General features: G+C 30.5%; 1 protein-coding gene and 1 long non-coding RNA gene across 3 annotated transcripts in view; one reads left to right on the plus strand and one right to left on the minus strand.

Moving 5' to 3' along the window:
- Window positions 1–1453, minus strand: part of LOC130447228 (growth/differentiation factor 11) — a 76715-nt gene extending 75262 nt beyond the window's left edge. The window contains exons 1-2 of one of the 2 annotated variants that reach the window (XM_056783934.1): window positions 993–1406; window positions 578–937 (exon numbers count right to left, since the gene is read on the minus strand). In XM_056783934.1, coding sequence (XP_056639912.1) covers window positions 578–937; window position 993 — 361 coding nt within the window. In that variant the 5' untranslated portion in view covers window positions 994–1406. Of the gene's footprint in view, window positions 1–577 lie in introns of both variants that reach the window. The other variant, XM_056783933.1, reaches the window with a different exon arrangement.
- Window positions 316–7636, plus strand: LOC130447229 (uncharacterized). Its single transcript, XR_008910224.1, has 4 exons — window positions 316–327; window positions 384–518; window positions 6283–6658; window positions 6719–7636. It is a non-coding gene; the product is annotated as an uncharacterized LOC130447229 (long non-coding RNA).
- The last annotated feature ends 17364 nt before the right edge of the window (window positions 7637–25000 follow it).

Here is a 25000-nt window from a genome sequence, read left to right on the forward strand (position 1 = left end):
ATATTGGATCTTGAATTTTCGATCTAAAGATAATAACAAAATAATGAAATACTATATAAAAATTTGATATTTTTAAAGAACAATTCTCATAATCATATAACGTGAAGGGTCAGGTTAAGTAGGTTATCAATACTCAAGGAATGTACATAAAGTTTTCAGAGGCTATTCTTAGCTAAAGTAACATTAGTTTTGTGCTTATTTTCATCATTATACGTGGATGTTGTGGCCTATATGTTTTATTTTATCATATATATTGTACTGAATATAATAATTTCTGGATGTGTTTGTAGAAAATCTATTCACAAGAAAGATTGTAAAATATGCGATGTTAGTTATTTGATTTTCATATGGAGCATTTTAAAGATAACATAATTGTTTGTTAGGTGAATAACTATATTGCTATCCACGAGAATCATACCGTTCAGCTAACTTAATATGGATAAATAAAGCTTTCTTTACCTCAAATGAGATGAAATTCGTGCTATATTTAAATAACTTGAAACACATCACGAATTTAGGTATGAAATTTATTTTTTTTATAATGGCAATGTAGGATAAGTATATTTGAAAAACTTACATGGTTGCGCGAAACCTAAAATTTTCTCTGTTTTCACATGGTAGTCATCCTCCTCCTCGGTAACAGTGTAACCGCTTTGAAATTGAGGCTGATCGCTTTGCATACCTCCGTTTTCTTCTTCAAACTTCATCAAGAATTCAGAAGGGACTGAAGGAAGGGACTTCCCTGTTATATTTGGAGCTTCTTCAAAGCCCATCCGCCTTAGAATTTCGTCTTTAATTATCATTAAGTTTCTTTGTTTAATTTCTTCTCTCATTCGACAACTATGACAGCCTCCGGTATGTCTGGCCTCATCAGGCCGTTTTTGTACATTGTTCGACCTATTATGTTTGTCTGTTACCGTAAATGGTATAAGTAACACTAGAATGAAATACGTCAAAAAAGTTCTTGTGTTGAACATTTTTTTTATATTTACTAGTATGTTTGAGTTGAATTTGAATGTGTTTCTTATCATTTTTTCCTTTAAATTATAGTCAGTCTGGTAATATCACAAATAAGTCGAAATTTATCACAAAAGTCCGGATTCAAAAATTTGATCACAATACGAAAAAAAAAAAATAATGTTCAAAAACCAAAACGCGTTATCACATTTTTCATTTTCACTTTTCTATCACTTAACATCGTTTCGCAAAACAATACTGAAAATTTTATTTACTTTTGATAGATCACATTCGACTCTTCGATTTCTTTTAGATCACAAAGGCATCACAATCTCGTTAAATTTGTCACTGTAGGTTTTCTTCAGTCATGGGGTTTTCGAAATTTGTATTTCGCCGGTAGTTGAATGTATAACTGGCCCGCGCACCTTCTCTAGGCTTTGTAAGATGTGTGTTTAACATGCACTACAGTTTGAAAGCGTAAGACGGCCCTATATATGTGTGCCTCAGTGCGTGAGGATCTTTTTATTGGCGGCCTACCAGTTCGATAATGTAGTGGCGATGCCAGATTCTCATAATACAGGGTGTTTGTATTGGTTACGCGCGCTAATATTTTTAACGCGAAGCTAATAAATACATTTTTGATTCATAACAATAGAAAGTATTTTTATTTAAACTAAAAATTACATTTTTAATTATACTAGTTATGAACGAATTTAATTTTATATCAACAGTCGCACGTTCAAAAACTTGAGCTTTCAAGTGAATAATTATTATGATTATTCGATTATATATAATAAATACAATATATATATATATATATATATATATATATATATATATATATATATATATATGTTTTAAAATTAGTTTTTATTGATAATTTTTAAAAGAAATATAAATTTTGACGTTTCGACTTTTCTTTAAGTCTTAATCAAATATAATATTGCTTATTTATATTGATTCATAGATCACCTTCATCATGAATATGAAAATAAGAATAAAATCAACTTTGTTCTAATAAGAAAAATTAATTTTTCCTTGGTCCCCACATATCAAATATATAGCAGTAATCAATTAAATTATTTGTAGTTTTATTAGAATTTACAAAATAGAACTATAAAGTTTACTCAATTTAGATAAATTTTACTTTATTTAGATCTTTTTAATCATTTATAGCTTTTTAATTCTATGAATGTAAACCATTTCTACAATTTCCCTTTTTCTTGTATTATATTCCGTTTTAAGAATTTTTTAATCTTTATATTTGAATTTATGTTTTTTTTTAATATTTTATGGATCGTTGAAGCATTTCTATTTTTTTTTATCGTATTGATGATCTCTTAGTCTATTTTCTAAATACTGAGATGTTTGCCATATGTAGACAGCGTCACAATTAGTGCAATAAAACTACAAATAATTTAATTCATTACTACTATACATTCGGGATGTAGAAAAATTAATTTTTCTTATTAAAACAAAGTTCTGAGTTGATTTTATCCTTATTTTGATATTCATGATGAAGGTGATCTATAGATCAATATATATATAAGCAAATTATCAGTGTCAATATCATATTTCGATAAAGAAAAGTCGAAACGTCAAAATTTATCTTTCTTTTGAAAATTATCAGAAAAAACTAATTTTAAAACAGAAGAGACCTAAAGAACATTTAGATGCATATATATATATATATATATATATATATATATATATATATATATATATATATAGCGTTTGATTGAAATAATCAAACGTCGATGAAATATCACATTTTTATGTTAGAAATGTATAACTTAAAGTTTCGCCTCTTCCTTGGGAGCATTTTCAAAAAAAAAAAATAATTAATTTATAATGATTAAAATATTTGTAGAATAGATAAAAATCTTAAGAACGTAATTAGAATCATAGTATTAGAATAAATGTATTTACCTCGAAATTTCAATAGAACGATATTATACAACGTAGATTGAACTAATTAATCAATTTATGGTAAATTTTGCTGATTTTTTTTATATCTTGTTTAACATGCACAATACACTTATCTTGTTTTATGTATATCATTTCTTTGATTAATAATTTTTGGTGGTACGTGTGTTGAGCTAAGATTTTTGTTTTTTTATTTAATTAAATTCATGATGTTCATTTTTTTTTCATGTTTGTGCAGAGCAGTCGATGCATTTTTGGTGTATTTGTGACCATTTATTCTGTTCTCCAAGTATTGTGTAGTCATGCCTATATAATTTTGTAAATATAGTTCATATTATCGCAGTCTTGTAGATTGATTGCTCGGCTTATTCTATTGCTCTGCATTATAATTTTGTACTTATTATTTTTGTGCCATTTTTGTTGCTTACATTTTTCTTGGGTGCTTAAAAGTGTCGACTACTCCGAAGATGAGGTCACTTATCTTTATAGTTTCTTGTTTGTGAACTCCCTTCATTTTTTCATTTCCATATAATTTGTCTTTTTCTGATTCATTCCCAATCCTTATTTTCCTGCCTCTCTCACAATTTTTTCTATTGTACTCTTAAAACTTTTTTGGTCCTTTGCTATTACAGTTAAATCATCAGCATATGTTTTGATTTATTAATCACACAGTCCCTAAACAACACCGCTGAGAGTTCATCACCCTACCCCAGTATTCATTTCAAATTGCTCAGATGGTCCGTTGTTGTTATTACCCTTGCCGTAGAATTTAGGATAGTCAGTTTTATCAATCGGAATAGCTTTTGGGGTACTATCAATTTTTCCATGTCATTTATCATTGTCCTCCTTTTCAAATTGTCGAATGCTTTGACATCGATGAATATCATTTGCATACTAATGTTGTGCTCATAGTTTTTTTCGATCACTTGTTTTATAGTATGTATGGCATCTACTCTCGATTTTCCTTGTTTAAAACCTTTCCGATACTCCCCTGTTTCTGATTCCACTACCTTTTTCAACCTTCCAGTTATTGTTGTTGTTAATATTTTGTTGACTATGTCATTACATTTCACTTCCGTCGGGCTTTCTTCATGTTCTAGTATTATCGTTTATATCATCTTCGTCCAAAAATTAATATAACTTTGTGTATTTTGAGATCTACTTTGACAACAATATATTCATATGATTATATTTTACATTGAATTCACTAGTATTTCTGATCTTATGACATAAGGAGATGGCAATCCACATATTTCAAGGATAACTGTTTAATAACTTTTTAATAATTACCTGAAAAATCCGCTAATCAATAAAATGAAAATTGTTGTAATGACTGAAAAAATATTAAAGAGTAAATTTACATAATAATACCATTAAGTCTTAAATTTTAGACTACTCTTCGCGAGTTCACTGTATACATAACACATACTTTTTTCAATTGGTATTTAGCAATGATATAAGTATAAGAATCTGATAATGATAAGTTTAAATTATTCTGTAAACATATAGTTACAGAAATCTGAAAGAAATTCAGTTATATCACTTTATGATATTTAGTTGAAAAATCCGCTATTGAATAAAGTTAATGTACATGTTCATGTACAATGTGATGAAGGTGAAGTTGTTAAAAAACTGTTACAATGCCTGAAAAAATCTTTAAAAACTCAAGACTCTATAAACATAGTAATACTTTCAATATTTTAAATTTTATTCTATTCTTAGCGAGTTCACTGTATATATAAAATAATATAATTTTTAAACTTTGTTATCATAAATATTTATCATCTAAATCATTTTTAAAGACCGTTTGTATCAAAAATGCCAATTTTTTTAAGTGCGTTGTACGTAAAGTGTGATTTTGAAGAAAAAACTTTCGTTTTAGTTTTGTGAGCAGGAAAAATTCATAATTTTCTTTCAACGTTTTTACTCACGTTCCTAATAAGATTACATTTATTCACCATAAAATTTAAGCCGCTTTTATGAACCATTGAGCAATAGAATCTATTTTACAATTGAAACTTTGTACGGGAGAGGCTATAAAAAACTTTTTGAGTATAAATTTGATTTAATCGAAAATACTATTCTAGAATAACGAAAATGTGAATTTCCGCATTTCTCATTCAAATTTGAGCTGTCGAAGGCGTTAAAGCCAAAACCTAACTACAAGACTTCCACGCGCTTTTGTGTTGAATAGTTAAGCGATAAAATTTATATATGTGATCATAATTAATCAAATTAATAATATTTAACATTCAAAAATATGTATTGCTATTCGTATAATTAGTTTTTTCTCATAGTTTTCTTTTCTTAATATAACTTTTAATTTCATAACACCATGTTTAGTGAATTATGTCTTATTTGTTTCTTATATCGCCATCCATTAATAAAACTTTGATTGTGTATTGAATATTTCACCAATTCATTCATCAAATTAAATACTGATATGAAAGGCAAGAAAGTTTTGAAGTTAATAGGTCGACAAAAATTTGGCGAAAATCTAATAAAAAGTCATTAGGATGAGTTAAATAGCTACTCTCATTTTTTTTTCTCCTTAATAAATGATTTTGTTTTTAGATTTATTTCAAAGATAAAAATTCCAATCTACTTTCTATTATCATCAAAATATAACCCTATAATGACAATTTTGGTTTTTTTTATTAATCACCTACTAAATTTGGAGTATTATACAAGAAAGAAGTAATTTTCAATTTAAATACTTTGAAATTTATAGAATACTATTATGAATTTTACTTAAATTGTTAAGTTCTTCTCATCATTAACAGATTTCTAAATTTTTTATGTGCGAACCATTCTTTTCTTGTATTTGACTCTATTACAAGAACTAAATATATTTTTAAAAATTGTATTATTTGTTGATGCGGTTCTATTTTGTCGTATTGATGATTTCTCAATCTATTTTCTAAATAAAGAGATGTTTGTATGAGGAAAATAGTATCATAGCTATTACAAGAAATCTTATAATTTTGCTTGTTTCAATAACTGTCCGTATAAGAAAATTTCATATGTTTTTTGATATTCAGGTTATATTTGGATGAAAAGCGAAAGCAAAAATATATTTTTTTTTGAAAAAAAAAACGTTCATAAAATGGCTTTAAAATTAAAACTATTCATTCATAATAGAATTAAATATCAAGAAATTGGAACAAAAATTTTTTAGAGAATATTTATTAATAAATATCGTAATTAGCTAACTCTATACAGAAAAGTAATGACACTGTTGTGACTTTTTCTGTTTAATTTCCGTTTTATTCTATCAATTTCATTAAACAGATCTTTGCAAGACCTAAAGCTTAAAATGTAGTCGTTTACAAGATTTGTCAAAACATATGAGTTTTCTTAAGTAGAATTCTTAATTTATTTTGGTTTTTAACCCGTTAGCGCTACCATGTGTACCATGTTAGACAAAGGCCGGGGGGACCAAGAGTATGAGAAAGATGAGTCAAGGAACGAGAGTTCAAGTGATGAGAATATCCTCGTCAAGAAAAGGAGCCTTACTAGACCCACAAAAACACCATAAAAGGAAATAAATACCAATATGAAAAATACCCATTTGAGTGTTTCTACCAGTAAGTTTCCTAATTTTACTTTGTTAGAAAATAGATTTATTTTTTAGATTTTGATAACTATATCGGCGATACAACAGAAGTTAGAAAACTTGACCAGACATATAATATGCCCTCTACTTCTGGAAATTATTACCAATAGATTAGAAGATGAATGTTGGACCAGAAACCTAACAAATGTTCCAGTTCTAGTATGTCCTTATTATTAACTTTTTCATTACATTATAATTATTTATCTGTCATTTTTTTAGTTTCAAATACCCATATTGGTAAATCCATGGAAAACGTAAGCAGATCAGGAAACTTAGATGTGGAACTTTGATATGGAAAACAAAAACTCATATAACGAACACAATGGAACAAATATTTACAAAACCAGGCAGTAACTGAAGATATAGTGAACATCATCAAAGAAAAAGAAGTACTCATGCTCATGCTCGCATTAGAAATTGGTATGATACCCCTTATGATAAAATGAAAATTTTTTTGTCCGTAATACTGTGGACGGGAATTATCCGGTTAACTTAAGTCAAGGATTAGTGGTAAACAAATAACATATGTACAAATGAAATAAACACTATTTTAACAAGAAATAGGTTTGAAATACTGGTAAGAACATGGCATTTCGGTGACAACTTCAATCCTCCAGAAAATGTTCGGCTTTAAATGAAGACATCCTTGACAGATATGCATTTTCCAATACGTCTATGTACCAGAAGAAGAATTTTGTACTGATAAGACACTAACTTCCTTTCCGTCTAAGCCATATATTCCAAATAAGCGGCACAAATAAAATTACTGTGTTTTCAATGCGGTTACATATATGACTTGAAGGTATAGTGCGGCAAATACAAAACTGGTGATATAAATACTTCAAAAGAAGAAAACTCATCAATGGTTTTTGTGAGAAGACATTGAGATGAAATGGAAAAACTGACAATAGTTTTAGATTAGATATCATAAAGCCTTTATAGATCTTTCTGTTCAGTTGAAATCATATTCCACCGGTTTACACTCAGAGATCAAATGATAATTAATAGCATTAGAGCAGATAATAGGAAGTACGGTAATAAATGCAAAACATAAGACGATAATAGAGAAAAAATATCCGTTTGACAAGTTTGACAAGACATCCCAAGTCTAATCGAATTAGCGTCAACCATGTTTTAGTGGATGAAAAGAAGAAAAGGGGATGTTAGGCTTTCTACGAAAGACAAACAAACAGTCATAATTGGAAATATACCCCAGATTAACCTTCACAAACTCTCCACATATGTAGTGAAAAATTTTATTGTTTGACAAGTTTCTCTATTATCCACAAATCAAAATTCATCAAATAAATGTGAGTTATTATAAATTTTATTTGTATAAGCACTTATAAAACATATTGTGTTATGCATTCAAAATATAATATATATATTTAATATATTTTTTTTCAAACATTATTATTTTACTATTTCAAAAAAAAAAATCTCTGACCAAAACCCATACATTCAAACGAACACGTTGTGTCTGTTTGATTCCAGTCAGCCTCCGTAAATGTAAATTTCAAAATCGTTTGTTCACTTTAATAAATGTTGAAGAGTAAAACGCTTTGAAGCCTTACAAATCCATACTGTTTTGTTATTATTTTATAGGTTACATGAATGCATCTTTGTCGCGATTGAAAATGTGAATAGAATTAATTATTGAAGATAAGAGTGGAATTATTATTGTAGAAGACAATTATTACACAAATAGAAAAGTAACAGAAACGTTCAATACAGGTGCCGTTTTCAAAGCAAGAACCAATTGTGCATGGGGTCAGCACATCTAGTAAAGTGACGTCCAATTAAGGACAGTCACTCTTCGCCAATCTCTTACTATGCTGTCGTTAAGTTTTACGCCTGTTGATAGTACTTGGTTAACTGATTTATTTGTCGTTGTGTTAATTTCTGCCGACTCGAGTGTAAAGTTCGGTCGGTTATTCAGTATTTAAACGAAAATGTTATACCTCTCATTTTAAGCTACTCAAGTGCCTTAACTAAGTAATTAACTAATTTCTAGAAACTAACTGAAAAATTAATAAGTGATAATTTCCCTGGCTTGACGGCTGTTACGTGCTGATGCCCTAATATAAGAGACTTAAAATATTTTTTTCTACGACCACTTATGAAAATTATAGATTGTACACTCATTTTTACCTAAGAAAGTAGCTTATTTCACATATGTACTAACAAATAACTGTCCATATATGTATTAAAATTCTTCTTTTTCTTATGTTATATATGGTCTCGAACAATAGAGGGACTACGTTAATAAAATGTGAATCTGACTGGGTATCGAAAGGCAAAAGGTCAAAACTAAGAAGACTGAAGAAGTAGACAATGTGATTTGTTGAGGTTGTTCAAATACATTCTAGTGTCTGCAAGATAATTTAAACGTTAAAGTGTTATTACTATTACTGGATAATATACTCGTATAAATGAGTTAAATGAAAATTTATTCTCAATAGTGAAAGCTGAGCAGTACATAGATGACTGCAACTAGAAGATTAGTGACTGCGAATAAAATAATGAATGTCATTAGCAACATTAGCATATTAAACAAAGAAGTAGAAACATTGAACATAGTGTTGAACAAAATGCTGAAAAACATACTGACACTGCACAATCCAAAAAAATTGCAAAATTCACTGCAATTTAGTAATTATTATAATATGTAACAACTTTACATTTAACTTTTATAACGTCTTAGAAAAAAGTAGAATAAAATCATTAATACTTAATCTGGTCTTGTTAAGTATCTAATATAGTTACAGAAAATGTATTTTTCTGTTCTTTAGTTATAAAATTCATAATTATTCTTTTCGTTTTTGTCATTACAAAATATTACATTACAAAATAAAAAATATTTTGTAGAATTTTTGAACTTTTCAGCTTACATGTTGCTATACTTTTCAGCACATGTGTTAAAATCCTTTTCAACACATGTGCGATATGGTTTAATTGACTTTCTTATTTAAAAAATATTGATGAATTTTTTAGGTGGTCGTAGGAAAATAGTGTACAAGGCTCGAACAAAATAGTAACTTTTTGCAAAATGTATCCCTTTCCAAACTCGTTGTTTAAAATGATATTACTATGAGTATATTTCCATTTTTATTTGAAATTTAGGTATTCTTACATACATGTTATTCACATCAATTAAAAATTCCAACTGATTTGAAATTTGATTTCTACGTTTTCCTTCAACGGCTAATAAAGTAATGAGCCCTGGGTTTTGTTCACTAAATGTCTGTGCTTCATAAAATAAAAGTATAACTTCAGTATTATTTTGTTCCTCCCAATATTGGATTTATGGATGGAAAAAGGAATTATTTCCAGAGGAATATAATTCATACCTTTCAATAAATCTTCTCGCTCGCGATTGAGGCCAAAATAATTCACCAAATGCGTTAAATATTTAATATATTTGAGATATGCCCATTTTTTACAAACGGAACAACTATTATATAATTACTCTTTCATTTTATTTTACTTTTTTTGTTACGTAATAATCTAATAAGGCGGATAACGCGACATGTTGGAAATATCTTTGCAATAAGATATTGAACTATAGAATGTACAGGTCTGATCCGTAAATTATTTCTAGATTGCGAATTATTTACGAAAGTTTGTTAGATTTTATGATTAAGGTGGGATTGAATGACTGAAATATATGTAAAAGGTGAAGGTTTTCTAATTAAGGAAGTACAAATTTTCATTATTAAGAACGGTCTGGATGTACGTTTTGATACTAAAATTAAAAGAGGAATTTATTTCAAACAAAAGACTATCGATACGTCTGACTATAAATTTCCTCGTTTCGATATCAGTTGTTTGTCACAGTGTAACTGAATTACAAAAAATTGTATGCAGTTAGTTGTTAAAAAGGTTTTTTACGACCAGAAACGGATGTATCTGCCTTTTTTCAAGAAGGAAGGGACAATAAATGCTAATGAGTACTATGAAATTGCGAGATTGCTATCTAGTTACATGGTTTAAGGATAAAACTTGGCTACATCAGGCTTCAAAAGCGAAAACTCGTTTGATATATTTTTCATTTGGAAGTTCAGAAACATTCAATGAATCCAATGGACTTCCATCCATCCATTTCAATAAATTTGTTTATTTAAGCCGCTTCAAAAATGATGTAAAGCTGTAAAAAACTATAACCAATTGGTTTCACTTTCAGGCTGTAGAGTTATTGGATTTTAGAGTCAAAAAATCTCTTTCCGTGTCTCGAAGCATCCCTATTGGATGAACCCAGTGTCTTCTCCTCTTCTATTTTTTTCTTCGTCTCAAATTAATGTAATCACTGCTAAGTCACCTGTACTGAAATTCATTGTGGAAAGAAAATTGATATAACTCGAGCAGACACGTTCAATCACTATAGAACATTGTCCCGCAAAGGTACGGTACTGTAGGAATTGCAAAGAAAAATTCATCACAGATGTCTCCGGAGGCCACGGAACACGTAGAGCAACGGTGCCGGCCCATCACGGATATGTGTGAATAGTCTGGTGTTTCGATTTGATCAATGTCAAAAATTAATAAATTTCTAAAAGAATTCATAAAACGGTGTTAACTTTATGTTAACGTTAACGTTAAAGTTATGAATGAATTCAAGAGTTCTGGAAACGTTGTAAATAAATTGAATTGAATATGTATTTATTGATTAGAAATGAAATTACAATGATGTGTGTTGTGAATTGAATTCTTGGGATAGTTTTTGAGTATTTTTTTATTGAATTCTCTTTAAATTTATGCCTCAAATTTCAAAACTTGTTATTTGATTATCGATTTCATTACAAGTTAGTCAAATTGATGTTTGCGGTTTTTGCTTGGACTTGTCCTATTTGGTGATTGTGAAATGCTTGCAGGAGCTAGATCAATGTTTCTCAATATCATTCTGAGTCTAATATTGTCCCAGGTTGCATGAAATCAATTGGAAGTACTTCTTTCTGATCTCAAAACACAGTAGTTCTGATCTCAAAACACAGTAGTTCTGATCTCAAAACACAGTAGCCATTATCATTCCTGCCGATTACGTTTTGTGCAATGTCTTTGAAGGCGGTGAACCAGAGTGATTACGCTGGCGAAATTTTTTTTTTGTTTTTGGGGGTAAACACCCACGTGAAGATAGAGTTCAAAAACTCTTTGAGCACTGTTGTTCTTCTGAACAATCGCATCCGATTGCGGCAGTCTTCCACTGTTTTCTTTATCGTGAGCTTTCGCATAACTTTTAGAAAAAACCTTTAATCATTTTGGATTTGATGAACGGACATCCACTCTTAGCATTAAGCATCAGTCATTTGCTATTGTTTCTACGCGAGTGGTAACTTCTTTGCTTGGTGAAACCAGATTACATTTGAAAACTAAACTTGGCTGGAGCGGTAGTTGACACTTCCATATCTGACGGTTGCCAAGCAGCGCAAACCATAAAGAGCAGGTTCGAAGGTGTGGAAACCACTGCGCATGGTACTGTTGTTAAATTTAGTACTTTCCCTCCAGGCTGTGGCTCATAGGGAGAGCCTAGTTTTGTTGCAATCCTCGTATGTAAAATTTAATAAGTAACGAACAACACATGTTTAAGACAATTACAATAATTTTACTAAGATTTATAACTACTTCTACGTTGAATAATTTCTCGGAATATGGTATTTCAGCTTTCCAATTAATCTGTACATTTGCACTTCTTCAAATTTTTGTGATGATACTTTTATTTCCAACTCTCGTTTAAGTTTACTCTAGGATCGCAGTTTTATTTAATATTTGTTTTGCTAAAAATAACCTTATTTGCTGGAGGTGAATTATTATTTACTTTCTGATAGTAACGTGTTTGTTGTTTAATCTCAACAAATAACTCAATGGTATGAACATCATTAGAATGCACTACAAAGTATCAAAATTTCAGATTTATCATCAAATATAAAACAAATTCAGTTTATTTGAATAGGACTTAGAAATTAAATAAGTATTTGATCGATAAGGTTAATTAAATTAAGATAGTGGGCACGTTTCATAAATTATTCCAAATTTTTTGAATGTTTAATTATCAGTTTTTAATTGGGATGACTTATATATGCGAATGTGTATGTAAATCGGAATCTTTTAAACTATTCACTCATATCTCTGACTAATCTGAATTTTTTTTATATCTATTATGACTGTAGGTAAAATACTTCTATTTGACATGGAATTATAATTATATGTGAAATTGTTTCACAGCTACATCGCAAAATGTTATATCATGGCTTTACTAAGTAATAGTTTTATTATATATACGAATTATTTTTTGTGAGATTGTGGCAACTAAACACCAAAGTGTACTCTGTTTAACATATATATTCCGAGCTTTCTATTGCTCATATATTCATCTATGGGGAGTAAAAATATGGTCGAAGTACAAGATGAAAATATGTACATCGTATAAAAAATAACAATATTATTTATCCAAGTACATTAAACGCCCGCAAATACCACAGATGGTTCTCTAAGTCAGTAAGATTCGGTCTAACTCTGAATCCTGTCGATCATGAAGACCAATAGCATTAGACAATGACAATATGGAGGGCAGAAATGTAAGGAAATACAGATCCCGGAATTTGTTAGAATACAAAGCGTTGATCAATTGGAAGACCTCGTAACAGACGACAGACAGAAGCCGCAATTGGTCTTTTGAAGATACATTATTGGTAGAGGGCAGCTTTGGACTAGAACTACTGGGAGAGAAAACTTAAGGGAAGTAATGGTCAATAGAATAAGAAAAAAACAGTTTAATGCCTCTGTAGTCTCTATTGTTAAACTTAAGGTCCTCTTTACTGCGAGAAATGGAAAAATATTTATAAAAGGTAGATGTTACGTGCGTCCATGGATATCGCACAAGAACATCTTAATATTGGTTTATTTAGTATTTCATATTACCTACTTATACAGAATTGTTTATTATGATTGAATAGGATATTATACACGCTATTTATTACTACCTATAGACTAACACTCATAATTATCTGACGCGAGCTTCGATAAACAATTTATGTTTACATTCGTGATTCCCAAAGTAGTCCAGATGCACCACCAGCGGACTCGATGAGGATCTACGTTGGCCATAGCAAACAGTGGGGTCCACAATCGTGAGCGGGGGTTCATTTATGGGGTTTCGTGAAGAACTAAATCTTAGCTTGATTTTTCGTATCAATATAGGCAGATAATATTTTAAGAATCTTAGGAACTGTTATTTGTAAAAACTTGCATATTCCATATTTAGTACATCGCATCCAAACTTGTTTGTCGGCCGTCCACAACACTTGCGAATTAATACGCCTTGTGGTGTAGGTACTTGCAATCTTGCATGAGCTTATTCGATTCTTCACCAATATGAATATGAATTTGTTTTCGGAATTTCATAAATAAATTAATGATTGCCAGTGTTGGAAAGTAGGAAGATCATCTAGAAAGGTGTCATTCTGATAAAATAGGTGAAGATTTGAAATTAATTAATGCAGAGGTTTCCGATACTCTTTACCTGGACTGTGGGGAGTTGTGCGAAATCTTCTGATCGTGTTTCTCTCGTCATATCTTATCGAAAAATGTTTTGGTGCCGTTACAAACTTACTAATAAAAAAAGGAACAGATTGAATATCACAGAGCGGGGAAATTTGTGATTACTCCTTACAAAACTTAAGCCCAATATTGATTACTTGCTGTCTATCCACCTCTTGAAATTATATGTTGTTTGTAATTTTTTAACTACCATTGTACAATTTACATAATGATGTGAGCGTTCAATTTGGATTATATTACGACTATTATTGATTAATAATATAATAAGGTAATAATTTATATATTTCAATAAAAAACCTACCACACAAGAAAATACTATATTTCTTTTCACTATTCCGAATGGGAGGTTATCCAAATAAAATTTGTGATAATTGATAGGTTCTTATGCTGTGAGTCACTGTAGATTTCAAAAAAGTAAAGTTGGATAGAGTCACTTCTTCGATAGGCCAGCTTTGCTATTTGGATATCCACAGATCTCAGAATTTGTCAGAGTACAAAGCGTTGTCCAATTGAAAGACTCAGAACAAATGACAGGAATAAGTTGTAGAAGACGCAATAGGTCTTTCAATGATACCCTATTAGTAGACTGAAACAAGTAGAAAAGTCATTGTCAATGCACGAAAATAAAAGCAGTGTCTATAGTCTCTGCTGTCGAATTGTAAGTCCGTTTATCTATGATAAATGGAGAACACAATTCTTATAAAAGTGAGTGAAGAATTGAAATTTAATGGAAATTTTGTTTATTCGATTATCAAATAATTGATCCTTTGAAGCAATCCATTCTAACCTTATTTTTCGAAAACTGTTAATTCGTAGTAGAAACTCAGTAACAACGCAAGTTTCCATACATAGATCTACTCTTTTTGGAAATGGTCTAAGAAACAAAAAAGTTTGGGAACCAATGGTCTACAGAAACGGGATGTAAATGCATTGATATCGTCTTCGCTGTCTGAAGACGAAAACTTGGTTATCAAATTCTTGCAATTCAGACAATGTGATTGTGAATGTTAGTAAAGTTATAGTTATAGAATAAACGGTTCCAGAAATCACAACTTAAATAATACTTTAGTGTATTGATTTCATTCAATATTTGGAAATGTTAAAATGAATATCATTCTGATTTTTTTTGAGAGTGTTAATTTTTTCAATAGTAACAATCGTTTTTTATTCATTTCGATGTGCTGAAGCCCCCCACGTCGAGCTAAGGCCCCCATATTGAGACGAGCCTTACAGGATTAGAAACGCTGGTTTAACTCATTGACGTCATTATAAAAAATATATTCTGATGAATTCCTTTATCAAATATCGATGATTTATTCAGCACAAAAAAACTTTGATGATAAAGTTTTGTATTTGACAGGTAATACCGTCATTGAGTTACGGGTTTTACATTTTGGAATGAAATATATAATAGTATTTTTTGTAGCACTTGCTAGTTATAATTAGAAGTTGTTGCCGATATTTATTACCTTTCAAAATTTATCAGCTTGGGATTTATTTTTCACAATAATATGATTGACATTGCATCGATTAACTAATGGTTTCTCAGAAACTTATTTATATGAAACAACTTGATTTGTTAAAATTATTAATAGTTTTTTTTCAATTTTAAAATCAAACGTTTTCCGATTGAACTGTAAAAGACGTTGAAAGAATAATAATTCTGTATGATTGAAATAATGCAAAATAATGAATTTATTCTACAAACATGTACTGATGACTGTGAATTGCACTAGAAATATTCGATGAGAAGTAGCAACTATAAGAAAATGTTGAGCGGAGTAATCATTACGCCCAACATAAACACACTTAATGGAATATATAAAGAAGCCAAAAAATATTATAAATAAGGGAAGCCAAATATAGAACAGGAATTAAGATTGGGCAAAATAGCTTGCAGCCTTTCTGTTGAATACTAGAAAACTATTCGATTGGTTGAGGGATTTCCGGATTTCCGGAATATCCCTTCCATAAGTGATAACCATGCAAATTAACGAATTCTGCATAGTTAGTTTGTATTGTCTTTATAGTAAGGTAAATGTTAATGTGTATGAGTATAGCAGTTTATTATTTGTTCCTATTTTTGCTGACACAACAATATAAATTGTTCAATCGCTTCACTTGTGGGTTTTATTGTGCCTGACTCGATATCTTGGATTCTACTAACAAGTTCTGCTGCAGCTAGGAATCTAACAGTATAAATAAGTAATAGTTTAAAAAACAAAAAACATGCCTCAATATTAAACTAATCTAAAAATTACTATATAATTATGTTAACACTCACGTAAGGGTACAGTATTTGTAAAAAACATGAGATACTTGACGTAGATCGAAGTAAATATTTTATGTGGATAGATATTGACATCCTGATTAACCTGATTAGAACCAGCATTAATTTATGAAATTATTGTATTTTCATCAATCCAAGTGTACAAAATTTCAAATAAATTCAACGTGTTGTGAATATGTCAAATCTGATATCGCCATCATAAAATTTCACATTTTTAATGGGGAGCATACTCAGAACGTGTTCTATTTGAGTAGCTTACAGAAACTTGAAAAATTCAATATTGTATGAACATTTGGCGATCAAAAAAATTTTTTTCGCTTTATATACCGCATAGTTTGGCAATCGTGAAGAAAAGCTCGTGTCGATTGATGTGAGAAATGCTGAAAAAATTCAATCGTAGCTCTTCAAAATAATACCATGACAGGCGTCGAATCATTTATCTATGCTTATGAGCCCGAAAATAAACAACAATCGACTGTACGGGTCTTTCAAGACGAGCCAAATCCAACAAAAGTTGTTCGCGCACGAAGCACTTAGAGGCAAATAGTAGCATGATTTTTCGGAATAACTGGACATGTCGCCACCGTTGTATTAGAGCAACGTAAAATGGTCTATTTTGATTGGTATCCTAGTTATTTGTTACCAGAGTTGTTGGTAAATTGATTATCCACCATATTTTTCAACTTCGACCTGCTGCTATTACAGGCTATGGCTAAAACTTGAAGAACTTGTGGGATGAACAATTTTTTTCGGTTAATGAAGTCATAGTCAAATAGTCAAAATATTTTTTTCGAGAATGCCAGACCACCTATGGGAAAAGGTAACCATAATTCTTCTCACACTTAAGAAACTTTCCGTAGATTGACTTTTGGTCTGATCGATTTGCAGATCTATAAACTTCAGCTTGAGAAATATATCACATTGTCAGTTCATTTCAAAAATCAAAATCGACGTGAAACATTTGTTAAACGACTTTAATTAAGAGTGCATTTGCTATATGGACGGTAAATAATTTAGGAAAGGCTAATAAATTTAGAGAATCCCTTCAAACAACTTAGACACTTATTTTGACATAAATGGAATGAATACAGGAGTACAACAAGGTAATGTATTGTAGCCAGATATTCTATTCACCAAAGATTTCCCAAATAATTAGAGCGTTATACGTTAGCGTCATTTGCTATTGATACTATAAATGTAGTACGAAAAAATGTCAGAAAAAGTCTGCAAAGTTAATAAAATTAATAATCTGACAAATCAATGATCAATCAAATCGGTCCATGTCAATTTTACAAACGAAAGGAACCAATACTTTCCTGTCAATATAAATTATAAGTCAAGTGCCAGGAAAATATTTATGTATGGAGTAAATGCTACTCTGGAAAGCTCATAACCAAAAGCAAAAAGAAGAATTAGACCTAAAATTCAGAAAAATGTGGAGTCGTTCTCAGTAGAAATAATCAAAGGGGCTTGGAAATGGACTCCGGTACCGTTTTGCAAATTACAGAGTACGGCTCTTATACCATTCAATCCTATCCAGCTTATTGGCAATGTGAACTTGACTAGAAGACTCAATAGAAGTGAACATTTTGAGTTGGTTTAACGTTGTGTTAGTATAGGAGCAAAGAACGTTGGTAGGGTACATCATAATATTACAGAAGTTGAATTATTACAGTTTAGCGCATATTAACAAGTAAAGCTTCACTTAAAATGGATTAAGATACGGGTTGAATGTCTATAGTGAAGATTTTCAATATAAACAAAATGAAAACCCTAATGGAGACTATATTGGAATTTACAAATAATCTTTCAGGTCTTATCTATATTAAATTTCACGCTCTCTAGCAAAGGAGCTTACGTAGGTTTTTCAAAGAAAAATCAAGTTTATATGTAAAAACAATTGGTAAATGTGGGTCAGAAAGTTTAATCGTGAGTATTGATTTAATGGTTGTGGATATTATAAATATTACCAACGATCTTACAAATTCCATCGTGAAACAACATTAGGGAGCAAACATTATGCATAGATTTCAATTTATGCTTAAATTATATTAGTAATCATGTTTGTATTGAAATTATCGCTGTGTAAACATTGCAGTAGTAGGTACTATTTATTATGAGAATATGTGTATTACTCACCTAATAATATGTTATGACTCAAAATCAAATCATCAATAAATATTTCGTAGTCAGCATCAATTCAAATTGATATTATATTAGATTTCGAAGGTAAATAAGGTGTGTCAAATATATGAAAATATTACTACTACACTATTATTACTATTCACCTCTGAAATAATTTGGAAATTCAATATTTCGAAAATACTGTTCTTCAAAGGAGAAAACAACAACTTTCCTGGCTAATGCCTCGACGAATATTGAATTACATCTCCTCTGAACAGCGTAATGTCAATCAACCTTGTTATCGATATTCACGTCCCCAATGGCTCGCAATTGCGAGGATATGTTTGTAACCGCTAACTAGTTTCGACGTTATTGCATCTCATCAGAGTAGTATAACAAACTTTTGTTTGTTATACTTTGTTTGTTGTTTGTTAGACCCGACCTAAAGACTACGTGAAAGTACGTTGCTATTTAGTTCATGTTGCTAAACATTTTCCAAAGAACGCTCTCTGGCGCCATTCTCACTTCCAACTGCGAATCACTGGCCAGGTAGAAGTCTAGCGTAGTCTTCGATAATGTAGATTTCGATTTCTAAGATTAGAGGTAAATATACATATAAAAATAAGTAGCTGTGGTTCGTGGTGGCCCTCTATATTTTGCAGTAATCCTATGAGAGCTTTTAAAAAATCTTTTTCCATACCTCTGAATCCGACGAGAATATCCACTAAGGAGGCTGCCAAAAATACATCAACACAATTCTTTGTATCTTTATGAGTGTGAATATCTACGAAACCCCTATTTCAAACGAAGAAATTTAAAATTATTTCATTCAAAGCAATAATAGCTTTGTTCAAAAAGGCAAATCCCGGACAAGATGGACATTTTTTTCTACACAAGTGTGGTTTGAATAAAGCCCATGACTTATTTCTCATTTTTGTGCTCAGCGAACGGATTAATAATAGATCAATTTGAAAATCTACGAAACGATGACTCTATAAACATAATCTCTTCGATTTTTGTGATTAATATAGCGCCTATAACTTCAGAATCCATTGGCTGAAAACTGTTGCCTTATATGCATTTGTTTTTCAATTGTTGACCAGATTATGGCATTGGAATACTGAATGTTTAAAAAGTTCTGTTCTCTCTACAACCTTTCTCAACGTACTGGGGGCAATACCGAATCCGTCAGCAACATATCTATTGGATGCTGATCTATGTTCAGCAAATCAGTAATGTAAAATAGACTTAAATAATCAAACTCATCACTTTGGTGAAAGAAATATTATTCTTTGCTATTAATGACTACTGACCGACTTACTATAGAATGAACTCTTTTTCGTTATACTGATGTACCGTTACCTCTAAATAGTCTTTTTATTTTTCACCCCATTAAATCTTCCGATTAAGTCTTCGTCTCTTAATGATAATAAAAATAATTTCTAAACTATGATATTGTTTCCATTCGTTCCATATCTATAGTTAAAACTATATCCATAGTTGTCTTGAAAGTATAAATGTATAATATAACTTACCATTTTCAAGAAAATTAGTTAAAACTATAATAAATAAAATAATCAAAGCAGCAATAATCATGAATTTACAATAGTTCAAATCCCATGAAGTATAAGATTTATAATTATTATTTAAGTGAGCAGATCTCCAGCCCAATATTCCCTAAAAATCCGCGTATTTTTCTGACTATCTACAGTCAATGTTTATTTATCACCGAAAGTCAACGTTTGTTGCTTCAAAAAAATTTAATGCCCTATACTCATTTCAAGTATTTATAGGAACTTTCCGTCTTAAATTTAAATAGCGAATCGTTCACAGCAATGTTTTAAATTATTTTGAAAACACTCTTTGTATAAATCTTAGTTTTTGACCTAAATAGACTAAATAGAATGTTTCATTTTAACAAAATCTTTTAAAAATTGCTTCATAACGAAAAATATTCCTTCCAAAAAAAATTAATACTTAATAATTGGACGTTCAACAGACAATTTTGAATATGATTGAAGTATGAAAAGAACGTCTATATAAGATATTTATTGCTATATTTATTGTTAATTTTTTTCCCATAATTTGCATAAAAGAATTCAAAGGAAATGTTTTTATTTCTCTTGTTAAATTAAATGATAATTGTTTGCTTACTTGCTCACGTCAAGATTGAAAAAAATATATAAAAATCCAGTGAATCTCTGTGAAAACAAGCTCTTTAAATAATTCTGCGAAATCAGTTTTCAAGTTACCTGTTGAAAAAACCACCAGTACTTTGCACTCATAAGTGAGGAAAAAACATTGGTATGAAATTTGAACCTGCATAACGACATCAAACGATTGATTAATTTAAAATATACGTAATAAAAAATGGTTGACGATTTTAGGTGACTAATATAACATCGCATCAGCTTGCAAAGCACAAATTATAAATTTGTAATATTTATAATAAATTATAAATACTTTGAATTAAAAACAAAAATTTAATGATTGTTTAATGACAAATTCTTATTCTGTCGGCTGCAATTATTGTGAAAAACAATCGAACTCTCCACCATTTCCAAATTCAGAAATGAGTGAAATTTTGGAATGAATTATAATTATTGAACAGCAGCTTAAAAAAGACATTTGCGGGTAATATTAGCAGGGGCTGCTAGTTTACAAGCACTGCAGAGCTCTAAAAAAAATTATAAAATGAAGTTATTTGGAACTATCCACCACTGATGGTTACGTTTCCTGATGATTACTGTCTCATGAATTGTTTTTAAGGTGTTGAGTCTTGACGTTTTCATAGTAATGAATCCATGAATTATTCATTGTTACTTGTCTTTGCTTCATTAAAAAACGACTGCAGATGTTTTTATTGTGTTTATTTGCAGTAAGAATATTATATTCCACATGATCCATTTTGATACTAAGCCCGATTTCGTGCTTCTGCCAGATTGAGACTTATCAGCTTCTGATATTAGTCTATGCATAACAGGTTGCAATGTGGCGATGAATATATTTTATTCATAAAATGGTCAGGAATGGAGCAATTGGATCAGCCCTCTTATACCTAGAACTATGACTCAAACAAATTATTACCTTTGAAGATATCTGAAAGACAAGATAAAATAGGCCAGTTTATCTTGAAGTTATAAAAAACAGAGTTACAGTGGAATCACCTAATATAGCAGCTTATGCTATTCGGAACTCCTTAGAGGAGTTTTTCACCACTACCTGAGAACCAGTGAAATAAAGAGAGGAGGGCATTTACAGCAACTATTATGTCAATTAATTTATAGATTATTATTATAAAAAATATGAAATAGTCTTTTCATGCAAGAACGTATTATCAGTATTAACGGGATGCGCTTAGGGAAAACCAGATGACTAGTAATGCCAAAAAACTTTACAATGCTACGTGGGTTGCTACTTATGCTTTGAGGTAGAAAAATGATAACAAATATTCATAATTGGATATAGCTCTATTGTTTTTCAAAATATTCTCCATTTAATTCTCCTTTTTGCATGCATTCGAACCAATTGTCGAAGCACTTTTTCCCATTGAGGTACCTCCAAAGTATGTGAAGAAATTATTGGGTGCCAAACAAGGACTGTAAGGTGGATGATCCATCAATGTGATGTTTTGACTGTTCAAAAATGTTTTTGGTTGAGCTGAAGTGTGAAAGCTTGCAGTGTTATGGTGGAAAATTTTTTCGAACACTACTAGCAAACAAATTCTGGTGTATTATTATTGACCCTTCTACGTTACTCTAATGGAACGGTGACGACATGAGCAGTTATTCCGAAAATACAGACGACCATTTACTTCGAAGTGCTTCGTGTGTGAACAGCTTTTGTTGGATTTGGATCATCCATCCATGATTCGTCGCCTGTCACGATCTTATAGACTTTTTGTGGAGTAAGCAGTTTACGCACAGCATCGATGTTTTCGGGCATAAAAACCGATTTTGAACGACCTTTATGAAATTCATTCTGAAGCGAAGTGCTACTATAATTGAATTAGAAAAACCAGCGGTGTCTCGATATGGTGCTTCTTCACCAACAGTCGAAGAGAGATGATCGGTACACTGCTGTTGGCTTAATCCATGCCAAAGGACACAGATAACCATCGCACCAAAATGCTTGTGATTCAATTTTTTTAAGAAGAGGAATGTTTCAAGTAGCTGTAGGTAACCCAAATAGCCCTCGCATGACATATAATGAAGAATTGATTTATTAGAAATGTTATTAGACTCATTCACAAGAAAAAATTATATAAAATATATTATTTTTATTTGTCAATATATTCTCTATTATATATTTTTTGTATATTTAATAGAAAGAAAGATTGTTCAGTTTCTACCAACCATTGATAAACGCACATGTAACTTCATTATCCGACTAACCGCTAAAACAACTTTGTACATCGAACTTAAATACTTCCACGATTTCTACTTAACTTATCGCGGACCTCAATGAATAAAATTTTAATATAACTTTCTGTAATTGAAATTTGAATTTCAGATGTCAAAATGATTTCAGCAAACTTTTGTATTACGTTCACTGACAGAATCTTTTCAATGTCACTATTATCAGTACTGCAATATGAATGACTGCAGGTTTCAATCGTGTAACTTAGTTTTAACGATTAATTGTGATAATTTAACAACAAATCCTTATTCAAATTATTATCGATAAATTGATAAAAAATATTGATACTGGTAATTTTAAGTCGAAGACATGAAATAACTAATAAAACACTCATAATACCTGATTATAACAATGAAAGTAAGTACTTTTATGAAAGATTTCTAATTTTTCCTAGAAATACATGAAAAATATTAATTAGCACTTGTATTTCTTATTTTTAATATAAATCAAAAATTGTTATCGAATTCATATTTTGAATTTTTTATCACAGTGTGTTTAGTTTACAAACGACAAGGCTTCATAAGTTATTAAGCATAATTTTCGGAAATGCTTATTGAGGTCACCCGTCCTTAAAAGATTGAGTAATTACTTGCTAAAAAAGATACTGCAAAATGATGATGTTATTTTGTAGTATAGATATATTTCGAAATTTGATAATCGCGTGTCTTTACCAAAAGTGCGATTTGTATTTTCTGAAAGATAGCTTTCTCAATATACCAATTCAATGTCGCCCTCTATTGGTAGAAATACATACCTATAAATAATTTTTGGCTTTTTTATGAATTACAGTTTTGTTGTAATGAAGCGGTAGTGTGAACTTTTCAACTTGACCTCGTAATCTATACTGTTCACTATTGTCTAAAAACAAACAGCAATAACGTTTTTGTTAATATTATTTCCTGAAAATTTGCCAACCAAATGCCATTTAACTTTTAGTAGTGCAATTTAAATAATCTAGACAACTACTTACAGCCACGTGCTGTGTGAAATGCGAATTGTGTGACACGAAGTTCAAATTGTGCATTTGAAATAGATTCCTACTGCGAATAAAACGTATTGAACAAAATTGTCGCAATAATAAATTTGCAGAGGAATTCTATAAAATCTTCATAATCTTAAATTATTTCAGGGTCCTAATATATTTTTCGCATGATTGTGTCTAGAAGAAAGTTTCTATCTGTATCAAATCTAATACGAGTACAAGAAACTCCTCAAAGGAATTACAATTGTATGTACGAGGCCTGGCTATTAAATAACGAAACTGTGCGCCTAGAGGGTGCCCTAGACGGGTGGGATAAAAAACGAGTAGTGCGTTGGGTATCTATATATTTTGTCTATTAACGTTCTAAAACACTTTTTTGTCACTATTATAGTATTTGTGCACTAGCGGTTTGAAGTTAACGTTTTTTTTTCTCGTGCCGAAAACCATAAGTGACGAAAACGGGAGCAACATATCAATTTCTCAAATTTCTCGTTAATTTAAAAAAAAAACTCCGACTAAGTGCTATAAATTTTTATAAGAGGCCTATGGGGAGTATATTCGAATGTAGAATAATTTTTATAATAAATAGTACATTACACAAGTGCCAAAAGTTAATTTTTGGGGGCCCTCCTCGTCATGATGAGCAGGATCAAAATTTTAACTTTTGGCCCGTGTAGTGTATACGATTTTTCTTCATAGCTGGTCGAAAGTACATTATAAATTTCACAATATATAACATTAATATTTATTTATTAAGGTTAGAGATAGCAATACTAATGACAACAGTCATAACAATTTGTCATAGCAACAGAATAAATACTCCCTAGTTACGAGTGTAATTAAGCATAAGAAATTTTTCCTTCCCGCTGTTAAGAAGGACGTGAGTGTACTTTCTACAGGAAGTAAATGTTGAACTTTTGTACCTGCTACTAGAGGCGAAAGAACGTACTTTCAACCATTCAACCAAGGTATGAAGAAAATCCTTTTTCATAACCAGTCTTGTTATTTAATAGCCAGACCTCGTATAAAGTAAAATATTTTTAGAAACTATCGTGCCAATCGCAAACTAAAGCTACTAGAGGTGATTTTATATCCTTTTACCCCTCAACAAATGCTAGAGCCCTTTAGAGAC

The sequence above is a fragment of the Diorhabda sublineata genome, chromosome 8 (assembly GCF_026230105.1).
Source record: "Diorhabda sublineata isolate icDioSubl1.1 chromosome 8, icDioSubl1.1, whole genome shotgun sequence".
NCBI classification, from domain to species: domain Eukaryota; kingdom Metazoa; phylum Arthropoda; class Insecta; order Coleoptera; family Chrysomelidae; genus Diorhabda; species Diorhabda sublineata.